Below are 22,268 nucleotides of genomic sequence, written 5' to 3' on the forward strand. Positions count from 1 at the left end.
TAATATTTATCCTGCTTGGAGTTTGCTGAACTTCTTGGATCCATAGCTTAGTAGGGGTTTTGCACCAAAATTTGAGAAAATTTCAGCCATTATTTCTTCACATAGTTTTTCCATACCACTCTTTCATGTTTTTTAGAATTCCAATTATACGTATGTTGGATTCTAGATACGTCCCCCCATGTCACTGGATATTTGTCCACTTTTTTCCCTCTCTCTCTTTCAGTTTGGACAATTTGTATTTGTTTTCAAGTTCACTGATTATTTCTTTTGCAAGCTTTAACTCTTTTTTTCTTTATAAAATTTTCAATTATAAATTGGCAAATTATAGTTGTATATATTTATGGCATACAAAATGATGTTATGATTTATGAATATAGTATGGAATAATTAAATCTTCACATTACATACAGATGGTCTCCTACTTATGATGGTTTGACTTATGATTTTCCAGCTTTACAATGGTGTAAAAGTGATACATATTCAATACCCTCCTTGACTTACAATGAAGTTATGCCCAAATAAATCCATGATGAGCTGAAAATATCACAAGTTGAAAATGCACCTTCAATTTATGATATTTTCAGCTTAAAATTGGTTTATTGAGAGGTAACCCTAATGTAAATTGAAGAATATCTGTATAGGAAACAATGATATAGGCATACCTTGGGTGATTGTGCTTTGCTTTATTGTGCTTCACAGATACTGTGTTTTTTGGGGGTTTGTTTGTTTTTAAACAAATTAAAGGTTTGTGTTGAGCAAGTCTGTCAGCTCCATTTTTCCAACATGTGCTCACTTTGTGTCTCTGTGTCATTTGGTAAATCCTTTAGTTATTGTAGTTTTATTTCTAGAATTTTCATTTGGTTCTTTTTAGTTTTTTTCTTTTTTGAGATTTCTTATCTATTTTCTCATGATCTCTTATATTTTCATTTTTGTCATTGAATATGTATTCAAAGTCCTTCTCTGTTAATTCCAACATGTGCATTATCTTGGAGTCTGCTGAATTTTATATGTATTCATGGATCACATTTTCCTGCTTCTCTGAATGCCTTATGTTTTCATCATATGTAGAACATTGTAAAAGATATGTTTTAGGGAGTCTGTATTATATTCTTTTATTTATTATTTATTTATTCATTTTGAGATGGAGTCTTGCTCTGTCACCTGGGCTGGAGTACAGTGGCACAATCTCAGCTCACTGCAACCTCCACCTCCTGGGTTCAAGCAATTCTCTTGCCTCAGCGTCTTGAGTAGCTGGGACTACAGGCATGCACCACTACACTGGCTAATTTTTGTATTTTTAGTAGAGATGGGTTTTCACTATGTTGGCCAGGTTGGTCTCAAACTCTTGACCTCAGGTGATCCACCCTCCTTGGCCTCCCAAAATGCTAAGATTACAGGTATGAACCACTGCATCCGTCCTGTATTATGTTCTTTTAAACATTATGTTGAATTTTGTTCTTTCTGGCAATTAAATTGCTGGGAGATCATTTTGCTTCTTTCAGGCTTGCTTTGATTTTGTATAGGGGCAGGTCTGTTTTCATTTTATCCCCAGTGCTACGTCGTGACCTTTACTCTTGAATATGGTACTTATGCCTAAGATACAGCCTTTCTGGAGTCACTGTTGAATGCCTAAGGTATTCCATAAAATCTTTCCACTCTGGATTAGTTGGAATTCTAATATATCCCAGAGGTGTATTGTCCTCTGGCATCTCAGCTCGCAGTAGTGTTCTCTTGCGTCTTTCTTAGTCTCATCTTTTGACTGGTAGCCAAACCCTCATCCAAGGACTGGGAAACCACTGTGTAGACTGTTGAGGTTCTCTATGTAGCTTTCTTTTCCCTGGTGTCCTGACCCACAAATTTCAGTAGCCCCAAGCAACAATCTTCCCTCTTCAGCTCAAGACTGTCATACTGTTCTAAAATGCCACCTCCCTAGGCTGTAGTCCAGCAAGTATCTCTATGCAGCAAGCCAGGGCTCAACATAGGCTCACATCATGTCTTGATCTTTCAAATATCCTACATAGTTGTTCTATTTGTTGTCCAAATGCATGAAAACAGCTCATATCCTTTATCCAGTTTTATAGTCATTTATGGTGAAAGGGCAAGTTCAGAACCAATTACTTCATCATGACTAGAAACAGAGTGAATTTTTTTTTTTTTTTTTTTTTTTTTTTTGAGACCGAGTCTCACTCTGTCGCCCAGGGTCAAGTGTAGTGATGTGATCTTTGCTCACTGCAACCTCTGCCTACCAGGTTCAAGCGATTCTCCTGCCTCAGCCTCCTGGGTAACTGGGACTACAGGCACATGCCACCACACCTGGCTAATTTTTTTTTTTCTTTTGTATTTTTAGTAGAGATAGCATTTCACCATGTTGCCAGGGTGATCTTGAACTCCTGAGCTCAGGCAATTTGCCTGCCTCGGCTTCCCAAAATGTTAGGATTACAGACATGACCCACTGCACCTGGCCAAATGAGTATTTTTAATGTAATGTAAGAAATATACAAATTTATTTTAGGCTGTGTTTTTTCTAGTCTAAATACTCTTAGACTCTCTTGTTTCAACATGTCTATATAAATTAGTGTCCAGTTACTTGAAAATTTACAATCCTTATACTTGTACTATTGCTCCAAACTCTGTGCAGAATAACTTTCTTACTTTAGGTGTGCCTTGACATCTTTATGATCTTCTTCTCTCATCAGCTTACAAAGAGCCCTGTTTTGTGTATTCCCGAGTTGGGGGTAACCGAACACCTTTGAAGCAACCTGTGGATTACCGTGACAATACTTTGATGTTTGAAGCAAGGTTTGAGAGTGGTAATCTACAGAAGGTAGTCAAAGTGTAGGTTCTAATTATTTTTATTTAAGGAGCTAGACCATCAACTATTTACCATTTTCTAAATCAGTTACATTAAAGTTCTTAGTATCTATTATGAAACTGTAATTCCTTGAAGTATAGATACTATTAATAATTAGAAATTATTGTGGAGGAGGGGAGTATAAAATATTCTGAGTTCAAATAATTTTGAGAACTATGAGGTGTAAAGTTAAGAAGGCTTCTGTACTGTACATTTTCAGTATAGTAATATAAATTGTCACACACACAGTGCTTCTCAAACTTTGTATTGAAATAGTTCTTGGGATGAGTGTTCCATAGAATATCCCAAGGGCATTATTTTATTTAAAAATACTATGGAAATCTTTAAACATACACTTAAGTACAGAAAATAGTACAATTCTGCGTTCACTGCTACATACCTATCACCTAGACTTGACAGCTATCAAGGTTTGGCAACAATTATTTTACCTATTCCTAGGTGATTATTTACAACTGTACACATACACATTACATGCTAAGTGCAGAGTGCTGATAGAATAGAAAGTTACTTGATAGAGAAAAATAGTCACGACTAACCAGGTAATATTGTTATGTATATAAATAATATTCCAGTGAAATTATTATTTTTGCCTTTATTTAAGCATCTCCAATGACTAAGTAGAGGGATGTAAATAGTTATCAAATGCAGTTCTTGTTCTCAAATAGTTCAAATTATGTAATCTATGTGATCATATTATCTGTGTTTAAATCTCTCAGTGATAGTTATTTTATATCCCTAGTTTTAGACTAATAGATACATATGTCTGAAGTGAAAAAAGAAATGTTGGACTTTGCTTCAGTTTTGGTAACTCTTTAATCATTTCTCATATAGAAAATATAATTAGGTTGAAATATATAAACTTTTATCAAACACCTGTGTTTTTATGTGCTCTCTTGAATTACCAAGGAATACAAAGGATTTAGAATTAGCATAGAAGCAGTTTCTCATCCAATAAAAGGGAAAATTTCAAAACTTTTATCTTTCACATTTTTTCCTAACAAAGCTTTCTGTGAATGAGTAAAAATAAAATAATTTTCCTTATTTAACTCAAAATTTTACATTCATTTTTTATAAAATGTCATTTTTACATTCTTACGTGCTTTTTTCCCTTTCTTTCTTGTGTATTAGGGCAGAATATGAATACCAATTGACTGTACGCCGTGACCTCTTCACAAATAAACACACCCAGTGGTACTATTTCCAAGTCACTAATATGCGAGCAGGAATAGTCTACAGATTCACTATTGTCAACTTCACCAAACCTGCTAGTCTTTACAGTCGGGGTATGCGCCCACTGTTCTATTCTGAAAAAGAGGCCAAGGCTCATCATATTGGCTGGCAGAGAATAGGAGACCAAATCAAGTATTACAGGAACAACCCAGGCCAAGATGGGCGCCATTATTTCTCTCTTACATGGACATTTCAATTTCCACACAACAAAGATACCTGCTACTTTGCTCATTGCTATCCATACACTTACACCAACCTGCAAGAATACCTTTCTGGCATCAATAATGATCCAGTACGGTCAAAGTTTTGTAAAATACGTGTTTTGTGCCACACGCTTGCTAGGAACATGGTGTATATTTTAACAATCACTACCCCCTTGAAGAACTCTGACTCAAGAAAGCGGAAGGCTGTGATTCTGACTGCAAGGGTCCATCCAGGGGAAACCAACAGCTCTTGGATCATGAAAGGCTTCCTAGATTATATTTTAGGAAACTCAAGTGATGCACAGTTGCTTCGGGACACTTTTGTCTTCAAGGTGGTACCCATGCTGAATCCAGATGGTGTGATTGTGGGAAATTATCGCTGTTCCTTAGCTGGACGGGATTTAAACCGTAATTATACGTCTCTCTTGAAGGAATCTTTTCCTTCTGTATGGTATACCCGGAACATGGTTCATAGGTAAAATAAGCCTCAAATTACCTCTCTGCTTATTTAGTAAACTTAGTAGTAAGAATTTTGCTCCCACAATCTCATTCGTTTTACTGTAACTTCGCAAGATAGTCTAACTACTATATAACTACTTTATTTTTCCCCGTTATTCACAACTGTAATTCTATACTTCTGGCATTATGCCACTGGATTCACTAACCTCCCCTTAAATAATGAAACAGATTCTAGAATGTTTTGATGACTCGATGAAACTAATCAGCTTTCATATCCCAAATTTGTCTTCTTGCTAAAGATAATGGTAGCACTGATGTTTAAAATAATTTTATATTTTTTATAAATATATATATTATATACATGAAATATATACATATAAAGGGAGCTGATGATATGTCTAATAGAATATCTATAACGTCTGCTTAATGCTGTCTGAGATTAAGGGTCTCTGGTCTGAGACATGATGGATTACAGGTCACTGCCCTTTGGCGTCTCTCTTTGGAAACTCTTTTAAATATCAGTCTCTGATTGTCTTGTAAGAAGGTTAAGGCAGAAGTCTATTCAGCAAGTTTCTAAAAGACTTCGAAGAAAGAGAAATATCTTAATCCAGTTAATCGTACGCAGGTAAGTAGGATAAGAAGTCAGTCACATATGTGTGGAAAGGTGAGCAGCTATAAATATATATAAGATTAAGTATATTTAAAGCATATTAGAATAAGAGAGTGTAGATTTTTATGTAAAATATTTAGTATAAGTAGAATATCTTTTTACCCATAAAGATACCTATGGATAAAATCTTATACTAAGTATTTCTGTTTACCTATGGGTAAAAAGAAAATCCAAACTGTTTCTAAAGTTATTTAAATTAATGTAAGATGAGAGACCCTAATATCCTGTTTCACTTCAGAAGTAATACCATCTCTTTGGAAATTAATTTGTTAGAAGTAGAGTTCCTTTTGACTTTCTTATAAGAAAATGAAAGACTGAAGAATTTGTGGCTTAAAAATGTGCAGCATGTTTCATATTTAAGAACTTAACTTGATATTCATGCCTTATAATCTAGTTAGTTTTCTAAAAACTTGTAATTATCATTTAGTGGCTTTATATCAATCTTCTGTTACCGATGAGAACTTATTAGGCAGCAAATGAGAAAAGGGCAATAAATTAACACATAATACATTTTAGTTTGTAATTTCACTATAGTTGAAAGCAGTATGGTTTCTAATAGAAGCAAAATGCTTTGAATGTTTATATTTTAGGTTTTAATATTTTTGTTATAAATGTACTGTATTTAATAATATTATAAATACTATTGCTAACATTTTGATGTTTATCCTTCCAGATACAGCAAATAGTATATGTAATTTTGATTAGTTAAGTAATAATCCTACCACTTTAACACCATACTTTCTTACTTTTGAAAGCCTCTTCTATTAATATTAGTCATTTTATCAATCAGTTTGAGGGACTTATTTTTTGTTTTGTTATTTTTATATTGAGTGTTAAATTATATAGACCAAATGTGCTCTTTAGGAATGTGTAATATATTTTTTCAGATATTTGTTAGAAATTTATCAGAAAAAGTCAATTCAAACTTTGGTACCATTTTTCTCAAGATAATAACTTAATCACCACACTACTCAAGGGTTAAATATTAATTGGCTTCAGCACCAAGTCATCAAGCACTCAATTTTTAACAAATATTTGGGTGCTTATTATGTGCATAGCACTGTTCTAGATGATTTGAAGCATTCCCCATTCTTAACAAGCTTGACTATGAAAAATATAAAAACTTTTCTAGACAAGGGCCAAGCAAACAGTACCAATATCTTTAAGTGGTACCGAAGTTCAAAAAGAGAAAGCTCTGTGGCCTTGACAAATTGAAAGGAAGTGAGACATGAGGTCAGTACTGAAGGATGGCAGGTAGTATTTACATTTACAAAGATAAAGAAGGTATTACAGTCAGAAAGAAAATATGTGAAATAAAGCAGAGAGATCTTGTTGAAGAAAGTCTTGGGAGTAAGGTAAATTTTGTCCTTATAATGGAAAGCTACTGCGTTCAGACTTTTTTTTTTTTTTTTTTTTTTTTTTTTTTTTTTTGAGACAGAGTTGCCCAGGCTGGAGTGCAGTAATGCTGTCTCCGCTCACTGCAACCTCCGCCTCCCGGGTTCAAGCAATTCTCCTGCCTCAGCCTCCCGAGTAGCTGGGATTACAGGCATGTGCCGCCACACCCAGCTAATTTTTGTATTTTTAGTAGAAAGGGGGTTTCGCCACATTGGCCAGGCAGGTCTCGAACCCCTGACCTCAGGCGATTCGCCTGCATCGGTCTCCAAAAGCATCAGGATTACAGGCATGAGCAACTGCACTTGGCCTGCATTCAGATCTTTATATAGTTAATAAATTATTGTAGATTTTAAAAATTGTATATTAATAATATGTGATATAGATAAGAGAAAGCTAGGATATAAGAAATTGTATTTATTTGGATATTACACTTATAAATCCATAGTTGTACCAATAGAAGAAAAATGCAGAGATAAAAGTTAGTAACTTGTCTTTCTTCCTGGCAGACTGATGGAGAAACGAGAGGTTATTTTATACTGTGATCTTCATGGCCATAGTAGGAAAGAGAACATCTTCATGTATGGCTGTGATGGTAGTGACAGATCTAAGACATTATACTTACAGCAACGAATCTTCCCACTTATGCTAAGCAAAAATTGTCCAGATAAAGTAAGCACCTTTTAAGGTGTTAACTCTTCCTTTACCAAATGTTGCCCATGTCGGATACCAGAATGGTTCACATGGATAATACTGTTCCAAACTGCTTTTGTTATTTAGTTAGTTTGACCAGTTTATACAACTGACAATAAGAAAGCGACTATATAGAACTACTTAGTGAGCAATAATTTGAAAATATAGGGGGAAAAGGCAAAAATGCCCCAAACCTACCACCATAATACCACTGCTCTTTTACCTTTTGAAAGCTTCCTCTATTAGTCATCTTTATCAGTCAATTTTAGGGTCTTGTTTATTGTTTTAATAGTCATTGAGTGCCTAAATTATACAGATTAAACACTGTATTCTTAAGAAATGTGTAACAGTTTCTTGAAAGTATTTATTAGAATTTTGCCAGGAAAAAACTTAATCCAATAATCAATATTTTAAAACTATATAGAAATTAGAATGAGAAAAGAATAAAGTATATTATTATTTTCACAAACTATGGAAATATTGGAGACTGATTTACCAAGATGTGAAAATTATATTTGAATCATTCTTTAGGGAAAAGATGGTAACATAGCCAAGAAAATTCCTGCAGACTTTCCCTTAAGTTCCCAACCAACCAATTCAATTATAAAGGACTTACTGAGAAGAACTAATTGTCTTTTGGGGATAATTGGGGCCCAAAGACATATAAAGGAAAGGATAATCTGATAAAAATAGCCTTTTAAAGAAAGAACAGGCTTGTTCCCCAAAGAAGATTCATTTCGTCAGAAAGAATGACGGGAAAACCCAACCCCATAGCTGAAGCTATTCCTATGTAAATTTATACTATCAATACTCTTAGGTATAGTTCATTACTCCTATAAAATAATTCTGTGTTACTAAGATATTTTAATGTTTGTCTATTGACATTCTCCTTAGGGTTTTAGATCTCTAACCTGTTGTGCCTTAGATGAAATGGACCAATTTCTTGAACAACTCAAACCACCACTCTGCAGTTTAAACAGGTCTTCCACATCATCTAAAGGTTGCTTAAAACATAGAGGCCTCTATTTCTAGGTTTTCTGTTAAATGTTTCTTATGAAAATATTTTTGGGCCGGGCACAGTGGCTCACGCCTGTAATCCCAGCACTTTGGGAGGCTGAGGCAGGCAGAACACGAGGTCAGGAGATCGAGACCATCCTGGCTAACATGGTGAAACCCCATCTCTACTAAAAATACAAAAAATTAGCCGGGCTTCATGGCGGGCACCTGTAGTCCCAGCTACTCAGGAGGCTGAGGCAGAATGGTGTGAACCCAGGAGGCGGAGTTTGCAGTGAGCCAAGATGGCGCCGCTGCACTCCAGCCTGGGCTACAGAGGGAGGCTGTCTCAAAAAAAAAAAAAAAAAAAAAAAGAATCTTTTTGTGCAAATCCACAATTATAGTTGGAGATTTTAAATACTTCTTACATTAATCTGGAACTGGTAGATAGACACTAGGCAAGGATCAACCCACTGGATTTGACATTTATAATACACTCTATTAAACAGCAGAATACACATTATATTCAAATGCACATGGAACAGCACCAACGTAAATCGCATTCTGGTTTAAAACAACTACTAACAAATTTAAAATAATTAATATCATACAAGTATGTTTTTAAGCATAATGGAATTAGAATAAATCAATAAAAGAGGAAAATCTACAAACATGTAGATATTAAACCACATTTCTAAATAATCCTTAGGCCCAAGAGGAACTCTTAAGGAACATTAGAATATAGTTTGACCTGAAAGAAAATGAAAATATGTAACATGAAATTTTGTGAAATTCAGCTAAATAGTAGCACTTAGAAGAAAATGTACAGCAAGAAATGCTTATATTAGAAACGAATAGGCTGGGTACAGTGGCTCATGCCTGTAATCCCAGCACTTTGAGAGGCCAAGGTGGGCAGATCACTTGAGGTCAGGGGTTCAAGACCAACTTGGCCAACATGGTAAAACCTCATCTCTACTAAAAATACAAAAATTAGCCAATCATGGTGGTGTGCACCTGTAATCCCAGCTACTTGGGAGGCTGAGGCAGGAGAACTGTTTGAGCCCAGGAGGCAGAGGTTGTCGTGAGCCAAGGTCGTATCACTGCACTCCAGCCTGGGCAACAGAGTGAGACTCCATCTCAAAAAAGAAAAAAGAAAAGAACAAAGACCTTGAATTAGTAAAAAGTTTCCACATTAAGAATAGAAAAAGAAGAATAAAATAAACCAAGCAGAAGGAAGCAGATAATAAAGATGAGCAGATAATGAAATTGGAAAATGAGAAACAATTAAAAAAATCAGTTAAGCAACATTTGTGCTTGGAAAAGATTGGTAAAACTGATAAAACTTTACCAAGATTGATGAGAAAGTAGGAGGAAGAGAAAGAGGAGGAAGGGGAGGCAATGATGGCACAACTTACCAATATCAAGAATGAAAGAGAGGTATCACTACAGACTCTGCAGGCATTAAAAGGACAATAAGAGGAAATTCAATTCTGTGCACATAAATTTAACAACTTAGATGAAATGAACCCATTCCTTGAAGACTACAAACTACCAAAACGCACCCAAGGTGAAATAATCTGAATAGTCCTGAAAAGCATTCCAAAAAGAAACTCCAGAAAACAAATATCCAGATCCAGTTGGATTCACTGAAGCATTCTACCAAAAATTTAAAGGCAGTCTTTCCCAGGATTACCATACCAACACAAGACAAAGATAGTACAGGAAAAGAAAACTACAGACTAATATCCCTCAAGAACATAGATGCAAAAATCCTCACCAAAATATTAGCATATTAAATCCAGCAATATATAAAAAGACTAATATACCATGACCAGATGGGGTTTATCCCAAAATATAAGGCTGTCTTCATATTTGAAAATTAATCACTGTAATCCACTATGTTTACAGTTGAAAGAAGAAAAACTCTGTGATCTCATCAATTGATACAAAAAGGTTTTTAACACAATTCAGCATCTAGTTATGAAAAAAAAAAAAAAAACTTTCAGCAAATAAGGAATTAAAGTGTACTTCCTTAACCTAATAAAGGACATCTACAAAAAACTCTACAGCTAAAAACATAGTTGATGAAAGACTGAATGTTTTCTGCCCAAGGTCAGGAAGAAGACAAGAAAGTCCACTCTTCCTCAATTCATGCGGCATTGTACTGGAGGTTCTACCAGTTCAAAAAGGCAAAAGAAAGGAGAAGGCAGACAGATTGGAAAGAAGTAATGATGGTGGCACAATTATCTACACAGAAAATCCAAAGTGATCCACACACCACACCCACACCCACACACACAAAACTAGAACTAACAAGGGAGTTTAAGCAAGGTCATAAGATACAAAATCAACCCACAAAAAACAATTGCATTTCTGTATACTCGCAATGAAAACATTGGAAACCAAAGTTAAAAACAATACCATTTTTATCACAGCTTCAAAATACATACTTAGTTATAAATCTAACAAAATGTATAGATTCTATATGCTGAAACCTTAAAAATGCTGATGAAATAAATCAAAGGCCCAAAGAAATGGAGACATGTGTTGTATTATGGATTGGAAGACTAAACATAGTAAGATATCAACTCCCCAAGTTGATCTGTAGATTTAACAGAGTTCCAGACAAAAATCACAGCATAATTGTCTATAGATATAAACAGGCTGATTCTAAGATGGATAAGGAAATACAAAGGAACTAGAATAGGCAAAACACTTTTAAAAAATGAAGTTGAAGGAATCACACTATCAAATTTTACGACAGTATAAAACTACAGTAATAAAAATAGTATGTTAATAGGAACTATGTAAACACCAAGAGCAGTGGTACAGAATAGCAAGACTAGTAATAGACCCATATACATACAGCCTTTTGACAAAGGTACATAGGAAATTTAATGGAGAAAGAAACCTTTCAATAAATAAGTGTTGAAACAATTGAACATCCATATAAAAAACAAAAAACTTTCACCTAACCCTCAAACCTTAAATGTAAAACTGTAAAACCTTTAGAAGAAAACATAGAAGAAAACTTTTATGACATGGAATTAGACAAACATTCCTTAGAAAATACCAAAAGCATTATCCATTGGATTGTAATGAATTGATAAGTTGGACATCATCCTTTTGCTCTCTGAAAGATCCTGTTAAGCAAATACAAAGATAAGCTCCAGAAAGGAGAAATTATTTTCAATCACATATCTCACAAAGAACTTTTATCCAGAATCACTCAGTAGTAATCAAACAAACAACCAAATAATCTTAAATACACACATTTCCAAAAATGATATGTGAAGGCAAATAAGCACATGAAAAGGTGTTTGACATCAGTAGCCCTCAGGGAACTGCAAAGTAACTGAGGAGATACAGTTACATACCTGTTAGCATTGCTAAAATAAAAATACTGACAATCCCAAGTTCTAATAAGAATTTGGAATAACTGGAACTCTCATACTGTACATTTTTATTGGAGATGCAAAATGGTATATCACTTTGAAAAGCAGTTTGTCAATTTCTTATAAAGAAAATTGTACACTTATATCATCCAGCAATCCCATTCCTAGGTATTTACCCTAGAGAAATGAAAATGTACGTTCATATATAAACCTGTACACACAAACATTTATAACAACTCTATCATAATTGCCAAAAGCTGGAAACAACCCAAAATGTCCTTTAACTGGTAAATGGATATACATTTTAGTACACCCCATACAATGGAATAGTACTTGGCAATAAAACGGAAGGAATATTCATACATGCAACAACTTGGATAAATCTCAAAAGTATTAGGTTAAATGAAAGAAGCTAGTCTCAAAAGATTACATTCTATATGATTCCATTTATACAGCAGTCTTGAAAAAGCAAATCTATAGTAACAGCAAATCAATGGTGGCCAGGGGTTAGAGGTGGCAGGAGGGTGTGACTATAATTAACCTATTAGGATAATAGAACTGTTCTGTATCTTGAGTGTGATGGTGGTTACAGGAATCTACATATGTGTTACAATTCATAAAATGAGGCTGGGCACAGTGGCCCATACCTGTAATCCCAGCACTTTGGAAGACCAAGGCAGGAGGACCGCATGAAGCCAGGAATTTGAGACCAGCCTGGGCAACATAGCAAGACCCCATTTCTGTGGGAAAAAAATACAAAACTAGCTACATGTGGTGGTAAGTGCTTGTGGTCTCAGCTGTTTAGGAGACTGAGATAGGAGGATAGTTTTGAGTCCAGGAGTTTGAGGCTACAGTGAGCTATGATAGCACCACTGCACTCCAGCCTGGGTGACAGAGAGAGACCCTGTCTCGAAAACCAAAACAAAAAGATGTATAGAATGAAACACAAAAAGTCAATTTTATTGTATGTTACTGAAAAAATAAAATTGCACCTCACAACTTTCTTTGTAGACAATCTTTCAGGACATAATTTCAAATGATCTTTCATATAAAGATAAAGAATCTTTATTTTTGAACATCTCCAACACTAATCTTCATTCCTAACATGAATGAAGATTGAATCTCTTTTAAAAGTATAAAATTTTATCCCAACAGCATCAAGAATTAGTCAACTTTTGGAAGCAACCTAAGTGTCCATTAGCAGATGAATGGATAAAGAAAATGTGATACATACACAGAATGGGTACTATTCAGGCATAAAAAAGAATGAGATTCTGTCGTTTGCAACAACATGGATGGAACTGGAGATCACTGTGTTAAGTGAAATAAGCTAGAGACAGAAAGACAAACTTTGCATGTTCTCACTTATTTGTGGGAGCTGAAAATTAAAACAATTGAACTTGTAGAAACAGCAGAAGGATGGTTACTATAAGCTAGGAAAGGTAATGGGGGAGGGCAGAAGTGGGGATGGCTAATGGGTACAAAAAATAAAATTAATAAGAACTAGTATTTCATATCACAAGAGGGTGACTATAGTCAATAATAATTTAATTGTACATTTTTTAAAAAGTAAAAGAGTATAATTGGATTATTTGTAACACAAAGGATAAATGCTTGAGGTGATAGATACCCCATTTACCCAATGTGATTATTACACACTGCATACCTCTATCAAAATATATCATGTACACCCTATATATATAAACCTACTATGTACCTGCAAAAATTAAAAAGGAACTGATTTTGAATATATGTTACATAAAGATATATACATATCTTTCTATAAAAATAGTAAATTTTATTGCAGAAATTAGAATCTATAGTTCTCAGACATGTGAACATATCATCCTTAAAATGAGATATTTCCACTGGTCAGAAAGTGAAAAGTAGCTCCTGAAGCTTTAGTGAGAATTATAGACTTTGCATAACCACTTTCATTTTTAATACTACTTTCCAAAAAAGATACAGGTACCAGAACAAGTCTCATTTCTATTTGCTTCTTTTCAGTTTTCATTCTCAGCTTGCAAGTTTAATGTTCAGAAGAGCAAAGAAGGAACAGGAAGAGTGGTCATGTGGAAAATGGGAATCAGGAACAGCTTTACCATGGAGGCCACCTTTTGTGGATCTACTCTGGGTAAGATCAAGGGTTCTCATTCACAGCTCTCAAAGCTTTAAACCAAATATACATAATTTAATGTAAATGTAATAGTACAGACAATAGCACTTTCTTCCTATTTAAATAATACTAATATTTAATCAATTCTATAAACAGGATGAATAAACTCCCACAATATGGTATCTCTATTTCCTAATTTCCCTTTGTTTAGAAAGGAAGATTTAAGCATATAAATAGAATACTCTAATTGGTTGTTTCATATGGTAATCTTTAAATGCTTGTTATTTTTAAGGAGGTATCTACAGATTTTTTTTTAAATATTTTTTATTGGATTTGCTATTTGCAAGGCAAAATGGACTTTTGGGAGTCAATATATGTTTAAATGAAAGCACTTGGTTCCCTGAACAAAAACTTAAAGTGTGCTTTGTAGTCCCATTTAAGAAATCTTTTAGTTACATCTAGCATATCCTAACATGGTTAGAATACTCCATATTAAAATAATAGTCACATTATCAGAAAAATGTATCAACTTAAAGGAAAGTTCTAGAAATCCACGTATGTACTTTCCAGCTAGTTTTTAAAGCACTTTGAAATTGATATAACATTATTTGTGATGATGAAAATCTTTTCTCATAAAATCTTTACATGAGTTTTTCTCAAAGTGATTATTACCACCATTTCTAACTGGCAACCAAATATTCTATAACTGTCTTACTGAATTTTTTTCTGCCTTTACAACATATACTAATGTGTGTTAAATCAGCTTTGGTCCAGATGGTGGAAAAGGGACAAGGGAAAGCAATGAGCTGTTAAATAACCTGCCCTGGAGAAGAAAATCCAAAGAACAGGATATGGAATCATATCAATGTTTTGTTTATACTGTTTTGCAATGTACCTGCTAAGAAAAATTATTAACTTACCCTCAAGGGTGGATAAACCTATTGATGTTTTAGGTAATAAACGAGGCACTCATTTCAGCACAAAAGACCTGGAATCAATGGGATATCATTTTTGTGATTCTCTCTTGGACTATTGTGATCCCGACCGGACCAAGGTAAGCAAAGTGCATTTGGTAATGCATCAGACTCCAGCCTATCAGATACCATAAGCTGACTATGGGCCTATGCAGTGTTTGCCTTTTAATGTCCCAACAGTGTTGTTGGGGGTTTGGCACTTAATTTCCCAGTAACAGTTGTTCCAGGTGTCTATAAATACTTAAATAGTTTAATTAGGAAATAAAATTATTTTGTAATGAGCTCATGTATTTATTTTTCCCTAGTATTATCGGTGCCTGAAAGAATTAGAAGAAATGGAAAGACATATAACACTGGAAAAAGTCTTTGAGGATTCAGACACTCCTGTGATACACATTACATTGGATCTAGAGTCTAGGTAACTCAAGGCTACTGAAGTAATGCAATTTGTTGTGCTGCTTTACTATGTGCTTCATAATTATACCAGCATGTTATTGTCAATTCTCAACTGAAAAACCCAACTATAAGTGGTGGCCCATGCCCATTATTTTGGCCAGACCTCATTAAGACTTCATTTATTATTTTTATCAAGTAACATGAACATTACTGTGTACAGCATACTAGGTGTAAAGACATATGAAATTGATTTTTGTTTGGTTATTGTTTTTGTTTTTCTCTTTCTTTTTAATATACTTTTAGTTTTTTTAGAGCAGTTTTAGATTCACAGTAAAATGGAATGGGAAGTACAGAGAGTTCCCATATATCCCCTATGAGAGTGGTACTTGTTTACAGTTCATGAGTGCACACTGACACATCTTTATCATCCAAAGTCCACTGTATATGTTAGGCTTCACTTTTGGTGTTAATTCTGCAGGTTTAGACAAATGTATAATATATGTATTCACTATTATAGTATGATACAGAGTATTTTCACTGTATGGATTCACCCTAAGAACCCACCTATTCAACCGTCTCTCCCTACTAACCCCTGGAAACCACAGATATTTTAAACTGTCTTCATAGTTTTGCCTTTTCCAGAATGGCATATAGGTAGGAGCACACAGTATGTGGCCTTTTCACACTGGCTTCTTTCACATAGTAATACGCATTTAAGTTTCTTCCATCTCTTTTCATGGCTTAATAGCTCATTTATTTTTTGCACTCAGTAATATTCCATTGTCTTAATGTACCACAGTTCATATATCAGTTTACCTACTGAAGGACATCTTGGTTGCCTCCAAGTTTTGCCAATTATAAATAAAGTTGCTATATACATCCATGTGCAGGTTTTTGTGTAGACATAAGTCTTTGACTTCTTTGAGTAGATATCAAGGAGCATGGTTGCTAGACAGTATGATAAGAATATGTTTCGTGGCTTTTCTTCTTCCAGCATTGGAGTCGATGTTACCTCTTCATTTTTTATTTTATTGTGGTAAGAACACTTAGTATGAAATTTACCATCTTATTTACTGTACAATATTTTATTATTCTTGATACAATATTGTAGAGCAGATCTCTAGAGTTTATTCATCTTGCTTAACTGAAATATTTTGCCCTTTAATTAGAAAGTCCCATTCCCCCACAACCCTCTAGAAACCACCATTTGACTTTTATTTTATGAATTTGACATTTTAGATACTTCACAAAAGTGAAATCATGCAGTATTTGTCTTTCTGTGATTGGCTTATTTCACTTACTGTAATGTCCTCGCTGTTTATCCATGTTGTTAACATATTGCAGAATTTCCTTCTTTTTTAAAGTTGAATAGGAAGCCACTGTATGGATATGCATTTTCTTTATCCATTCATTTGTCAAAAGATATTTAGGTTGTTTCTACATATTGGCTATTGTGAATAGTGCTGCAATAAAAATGGGAGTGCTAATGTCTAGATTTCAGTTCTTTTGGATAAATACCCAGAAGACTGCTGGATCATATGGCAGTTCTGTTTTTAGACTTTCTGAGGAACCTCTGTGCTGTTTTCAGTAGCAGCTGCACAGTTTTGTACTCCCACCCCAGTGTACAAGGGTTTCAATTTCTCCACATGCTCCCTAACACTTGTCTTTTGGTTTTTTTGATGACAGCCATCCTGACAGGCAAGAGGTGATATCTCATTGTATTTTAATTTGCATTTCCCTGATAAACGATGTTGAGCACTTTGTCACATACCTGTTGACTAGTGTGTCTTACTGTAGAAATATCTATTCAAGTACTTAGCCCATTTTATAACAAAATCAGGTTATAGGGGTTTTTGCTATTAAGTTGAAGGAATTCCTTATATATTTTGGAGACTACCCCTTATCAGATGTATAGTTTGCGCATATTTTTTTCCATTCTGTAGGCCGCTTTTTCACTCTATTGTTTCCTTGGTTGTACAGAAGCTTTTTAGTTTGATGTAGTCCATGTGTTTATTTTTGGGTTTGTTGCTTATGCTTGTGGTGGTGTATCTATGAAATCTTTGCAGAGATCAGTGCCATAGAGCTTTTCCCCTACGTTTCTGGAAGTTTTGTAGTTTCAGGTCTTATGTTTAAGTGTTTAGCCCATTTTGAGTTGATTTTTTTTTTTTTTTGTACAGTATCCAATTTTATTCTTTTGCATGTGGATATCCAGTTTCCCAGCATTATTTGTTGAAGATAGTATTCTTTTCCCATTGTGTATCCTTAGCACCCTTATTGAAGATTATTTGGTCATATATGTGTGGACATATTTTGGGGCCCTGTATTCTATCCTGTAAGTATAGATGTCTCTCTCTCTCTTTGTCAGTGTCATACTCATTTGATTACTGTAGCTTTGTAATATTAATTTGAAATCAGAGAAAGTGATGACTCCAGCTTTGTTTTTTTTTCTCAGGATTGATTTGATTTGGCTATTCACGGTCTTTGGTGATTCCATATGAAATACAGAACTGTTTTTCCTATTTTTTGTAAAAGGTGCCATTGGGATTTTGATAGTGTTTGTATTGAATGTGTAGATCACTTTGAGTAGTATGGGCATTTTAACAATATTAACAATATTAAGTCTTCTGATCCACCAACAGGGGATGTCTTTCCATTTATTTCAGTCTTCTTTAATTTCTTTTATCAATGTTTTATAGTTTTCATTATACAAGTCTTAGTTAGGTTTATTCCTATTTTATTCTTTTTGGTGCTATTGTAAATGGGATATTTTCCCAATCACCTTTTCAGATAGCTCATTATTAGTATATAGAAACACAATGGATTTTTGTATGCAGATTTTGTAACCTGTAACTTTGTAAGTTTATTTATTAGTTCTCGCAGTTTTTTTTTAATGGAGTCCATAGGGTTTTCTATATACATATATAAGATTATGTCCTATAGAAACAGGGACAATTTTACTCCTTCATTTCCAGTTTACATACTTTTTCATTTGTTCTTTTGCCTAATTGCTCTGGCTTGGACTTCCAGTATTATGTTGAATAGAAGTGGCAAGGTGAGCATCCTTGCCTTGTTCCTGATCTTAGGGTAAAAGCCTTCAGTTTTTTACCATTAAGTATGTTATTAGCTGTGGCCTTTTCATATATGGCCTATATTATGTTGAAGTGCTTTCCTTCTATTCTTAGTTTGTTGAGGAAAGGATGTTAAATTTTGTCAAGTGTTCTTTCTCTATTGAGAGGATCATGGATTTTTATCCTTTATTCTGTTTGTATGGCTTATCACATTAATTGATTTGCATATATTGAACCATCCTTGCATCCCAGGGATAAATCCCACCTAGTCATGGTGGACAATCTTTTTAATGTGTTTTTACATTTAGTTTTCTAGTATTTTCTTGAGAATTTTTGTATCTATGTTCATTAGGGATATTAGCCTGTGGCTTCCTTTTCTTGTGGTATCTTTGTCTAGATCTTTGGTATCAGGTTAATGTGAGTCTCCTAAAATGAATTGAAAGTTCGCTCCTCTTCTATTTGAGTTTGAGAATGATTGGCATTAATTATTCTTTAAACGTTGGATAGAATTCACCAATGAAGCCATCTAATCCTGGGCTTTCTTTGTTGGGAGATTTTCAATTACTGATTAAATCTCCATAATAGTTATAGGCCTGTTCAAACTTTCTATTTATCCAAAATTTAGTCTTGGTAATTTGTATGTTTCTAGGAGTTTATCTGTTTCATGCAGATTATTTAGATTGTTGTTATACAACTGTTCATAATAGTCTCTTATGATTCTTTTTATTTCTGTAGTATCAGCTATAAAGTTTCCTCTTTCATTTTTTATTTGAGTCTTCTCCATTTTTCATAATTAATTTAGCTAAGAGTTTGTCAATTTTGGCTTTTCAAAAAACTAATTCTTAGTTTCACTGATTTTTTTCTATTGTTTTTCTATTTTCTATTTTATTTCTGCTTTAATCTTTGTTTTTCCTTTCTTCTGCTAATTTTAGGCTTAGTTTGTTCTTTTCTATCTCCTCGAGGTATAAAGTTAGGTCATTTATTTGAGAATCTTTATTCTTTTTTAAACATAAACATTTATCACAATAAATTTCCCTCTTCATACTGCTTTTGCTATATTCCATTAATTCTGGTATATTATGTTTTCATTTTTGTCTCAAATTGTTCTTAATTTCCTTTTTTATTTCTACTTTGACCCAATGATTGTTCAAGATTGTGCTGTTTAATTTCTTTATACTTGTAAATGTGAATATTCCAGTTTTCCTTCTGCTATTTATCTAGTTTCACCCCATTATGGTCAGTAATAATACTTGTTAAATTTGTTAAGGCTTGTTTTGTGGCCTAACATGTGATCTATCCTGGAGAAAGTTCCAGATGTGCTTGAAAAGACTATGTAGCCTGCTGCTGTTGGGTACAATGTTCTGTATATGTCTGTTAGATCCATTTGGTCTATAATGTTGTTCGAGCCCTCTGTTTCCTTATTGATCATCTATGTCAATATTCTATTATTGAAATGAGGTATTGAAGTCTCCTGCTATCATTGTATTGCCGTTTCTCTCTTCGGTTCTATCAATGTTTGCTTTATATATTTAGGTGCTCTGATGTTGGCTGTATATATATTTGTGATTGTTATATCTTCATAGTGTATTGATCCTTTTATTTGTTATGTCATCCTAGTGGATTGACCCTTTTATCATTATATAATATCCTTGTCTCTCATGACAGTTTTTTACTTAAAGTCTACTTTATCTGATATAACTATAACTATTCTTGCTCTCTTTTAGTTGCCGTTTTAGCATGGAATATTTTCCCATCCCTTAATTCAGCCTATGTATGTCCTTAAATCTAAAGGGAGTATCTTGTAGATAGATTGTAGTTGGATCCTCTTTTTTTAATCCATTCAGCCATTCTGTGTCCTTTGATCGAGTTTAGTCCATTTATATTTAAGGTCATTATTGATAGACGATTTACTATTGCCATTTTGTTGTTTTCTATTAGTCTTATAGTATTTTTTTTTCTTTTCTTCTCTTCAAATTATTTCTTATGCTGTCACTACCCACAGAGAAGTGAGATGACACAAAAGCAGTATAATAAAAGGTAATGAATAATAACTGGAAAATTCAGTACCGGGGAATATAGTTGGAAGAAAGAATGTACTAATTTTATAAGTGAAATGTACTAATTTTATAACTTATAGGTGAGTACAGTACTTACAGGAAAGGTAAAACAAATGTATGATTCTTCCCTTATATTTACACATTTTTCAGTCTTGAGTTAGTGCCCCTGCAACTTTCCCTGGTGACTAATATGTTTGTTTCCAGATGCAGAGTATCATTTTGAGCTCATGAGTTTGTTTATATAATATTTGATGTACTCTAATCAATTTCAGTCATTATTATTTGAATGCTCAAATTTTCCCCAACCTTGACAATACAAGACCGATTAAGTTGGCCTGTGTTTTTTGACATGACTCTCATAGTCTTCAGTAACTTTCAGCCATGATAGCATTTCCCAGGCTCATCTTGTATATTTCCTGCACCAGAACTGGAATCTACCATTTCTCTCAGAAGTCCTGGTTCTTTTCAGTGAAAAGGGATATTTAGATAACATAGCCTAGATGATAGTTATTATTGCTTCTAGTTTTTTTTCCAGGGGATTGAGTTGGGAAACAGGTATTTTCATAAGAAAAAATCTTCAGTTCATAATTATATTTCCAGTTCAAATTTAAGATTATAAAACTTATTCTTCCTTATTTTTTATACTTCTCTTTTCTCGTATACTGAAAAATCTTCATTCCTAATTACTTTAGGGTAAATATTTACCTACTTCTTCCTTTTCCTATCATATACCCATAATAATGCCACCAATAAAATGACTATTGAATGCAGTTTAACATTTCTTTGTAATCCTTTTTAAGCTTCATATAAAGTAGTTTTTAAAAGGGGAGAGATTATTTTCTCTGTGTGGCTATGCCAGCAGTCTGACAGTTAAGTGTCTTTGTTTTTGATTATATTAATTTTCAGGAATAACTTTTATTAATTTTTTTGTTTTTAAATTATATAACATGTTTACATAAGAACATCAAAACTATATAACAGGGAACATTCAAAAAAGTGTTGATTCTACCCCATCTCCCTTTCTCTACCCTGTTTCCTTCCTTGTTCCATGGCTAACTATTTTCATTAATTTTTTTACTTATTCTTTGTTTTACTTTGAAAATATGAGTGAATAACCACATATTTTCATGTCCTGTACCTTATACGAAAGGTAGTATACCATCAGTGTTGTTCCATATCTTGCTCTTTTCACTTACAATACTCTGGAAGTCACTGTAGATCTTTCAGTACATAGGGGTTTTCTTTATTTCTGTACTCTACAGTGTGGGTATATCATAATTTACTCAGTCTGTCCTTTATTGATGGAACATTTGAAAATAACCTACTTTTTCCAATTAGTATTTTTTTCATAGATTCAGGGGGGTATATGTGTGGGCTTGTTACATGGATTTATTGCATAATGCTGGGGTTTGGGCACCCATTGAACCCGTCACCCAAATTGTGAATATAATGCCCAACAGGTGGTTTTTCAACCCCTCTCCTCCACCTTCCTCCTGACTCTTGGAGTCCCCAATGCCTGTTGTTTCCATCTTTATGTCCATGTCTACCCTTTGTTTAGCTCCCACTTGTAAGAGAGAACATGCGGTATTTGAAAACGATTTACTTTTAAATGTGGTTCTAAATTAGGATAAGAGATAGAAGTGAGATCAAATAAGATAATGTGTAAGTAAATCCTCTATAACTTTGTGCTATAAAATACTGTATAAATAATATATATCATGTGTTATCTATCCAGAATACCTTATAAGAA

General features: G+C 33.9%; 1 protein-coding gene across 1 annotated transcript in view; it reads left to right on the plus strand.

Annotated features, from left to right (window-relative positions):
• AGBL3 (AGBL carboxypeptidase 3) overlaps positions 1-22,268 on the plus strand; it is a 125,976-nt gene that overhangs the window by 29,247 nt on the left and 74,461 nt on the right. The window contains exons 5-10 of the mRNA XM_007983011.3: positions 2,697-2,835; positions 4,001-4,780; positions 7,336-7,498; positions 13,915-14,041; positions 14,977-15,077; positions 15,303-15,415. Of these exons, the coding sequence (XP_007981202.1) occupies positions 2,697-2,835; positions 4,001-4,780; positions 7,336-7,498; positions 13,915-14,041; positions 14,977-15,077; positions 15,303-15,415 (1,423 nt within the window). The remainder of the gene's footprint in view (positions 1-2,696; positions 2,836-4,000; positions 4,781-7,335; positions 7,499-13,914; positions 14,042-14,976; positions 15,078-15,302; positions 15,416-22,268) is intronic.

Source organism: Chlorocebus sabaeus, chromosome 21 (assembly GCF_047675955.1).
Source record: "Chlorocebus sabaeus isolate Y175 chromosome 21, mChlSab1.0.hap1, whole genome shotgun sequence".
NCBI classification, from domain to species: domain Eukaryota; kingdom Metazoa; phylum Chordata; class Mammalia; order Primates; family Cercopithecidae; genus Chlorocebus; species Chlorocebus sabaeus.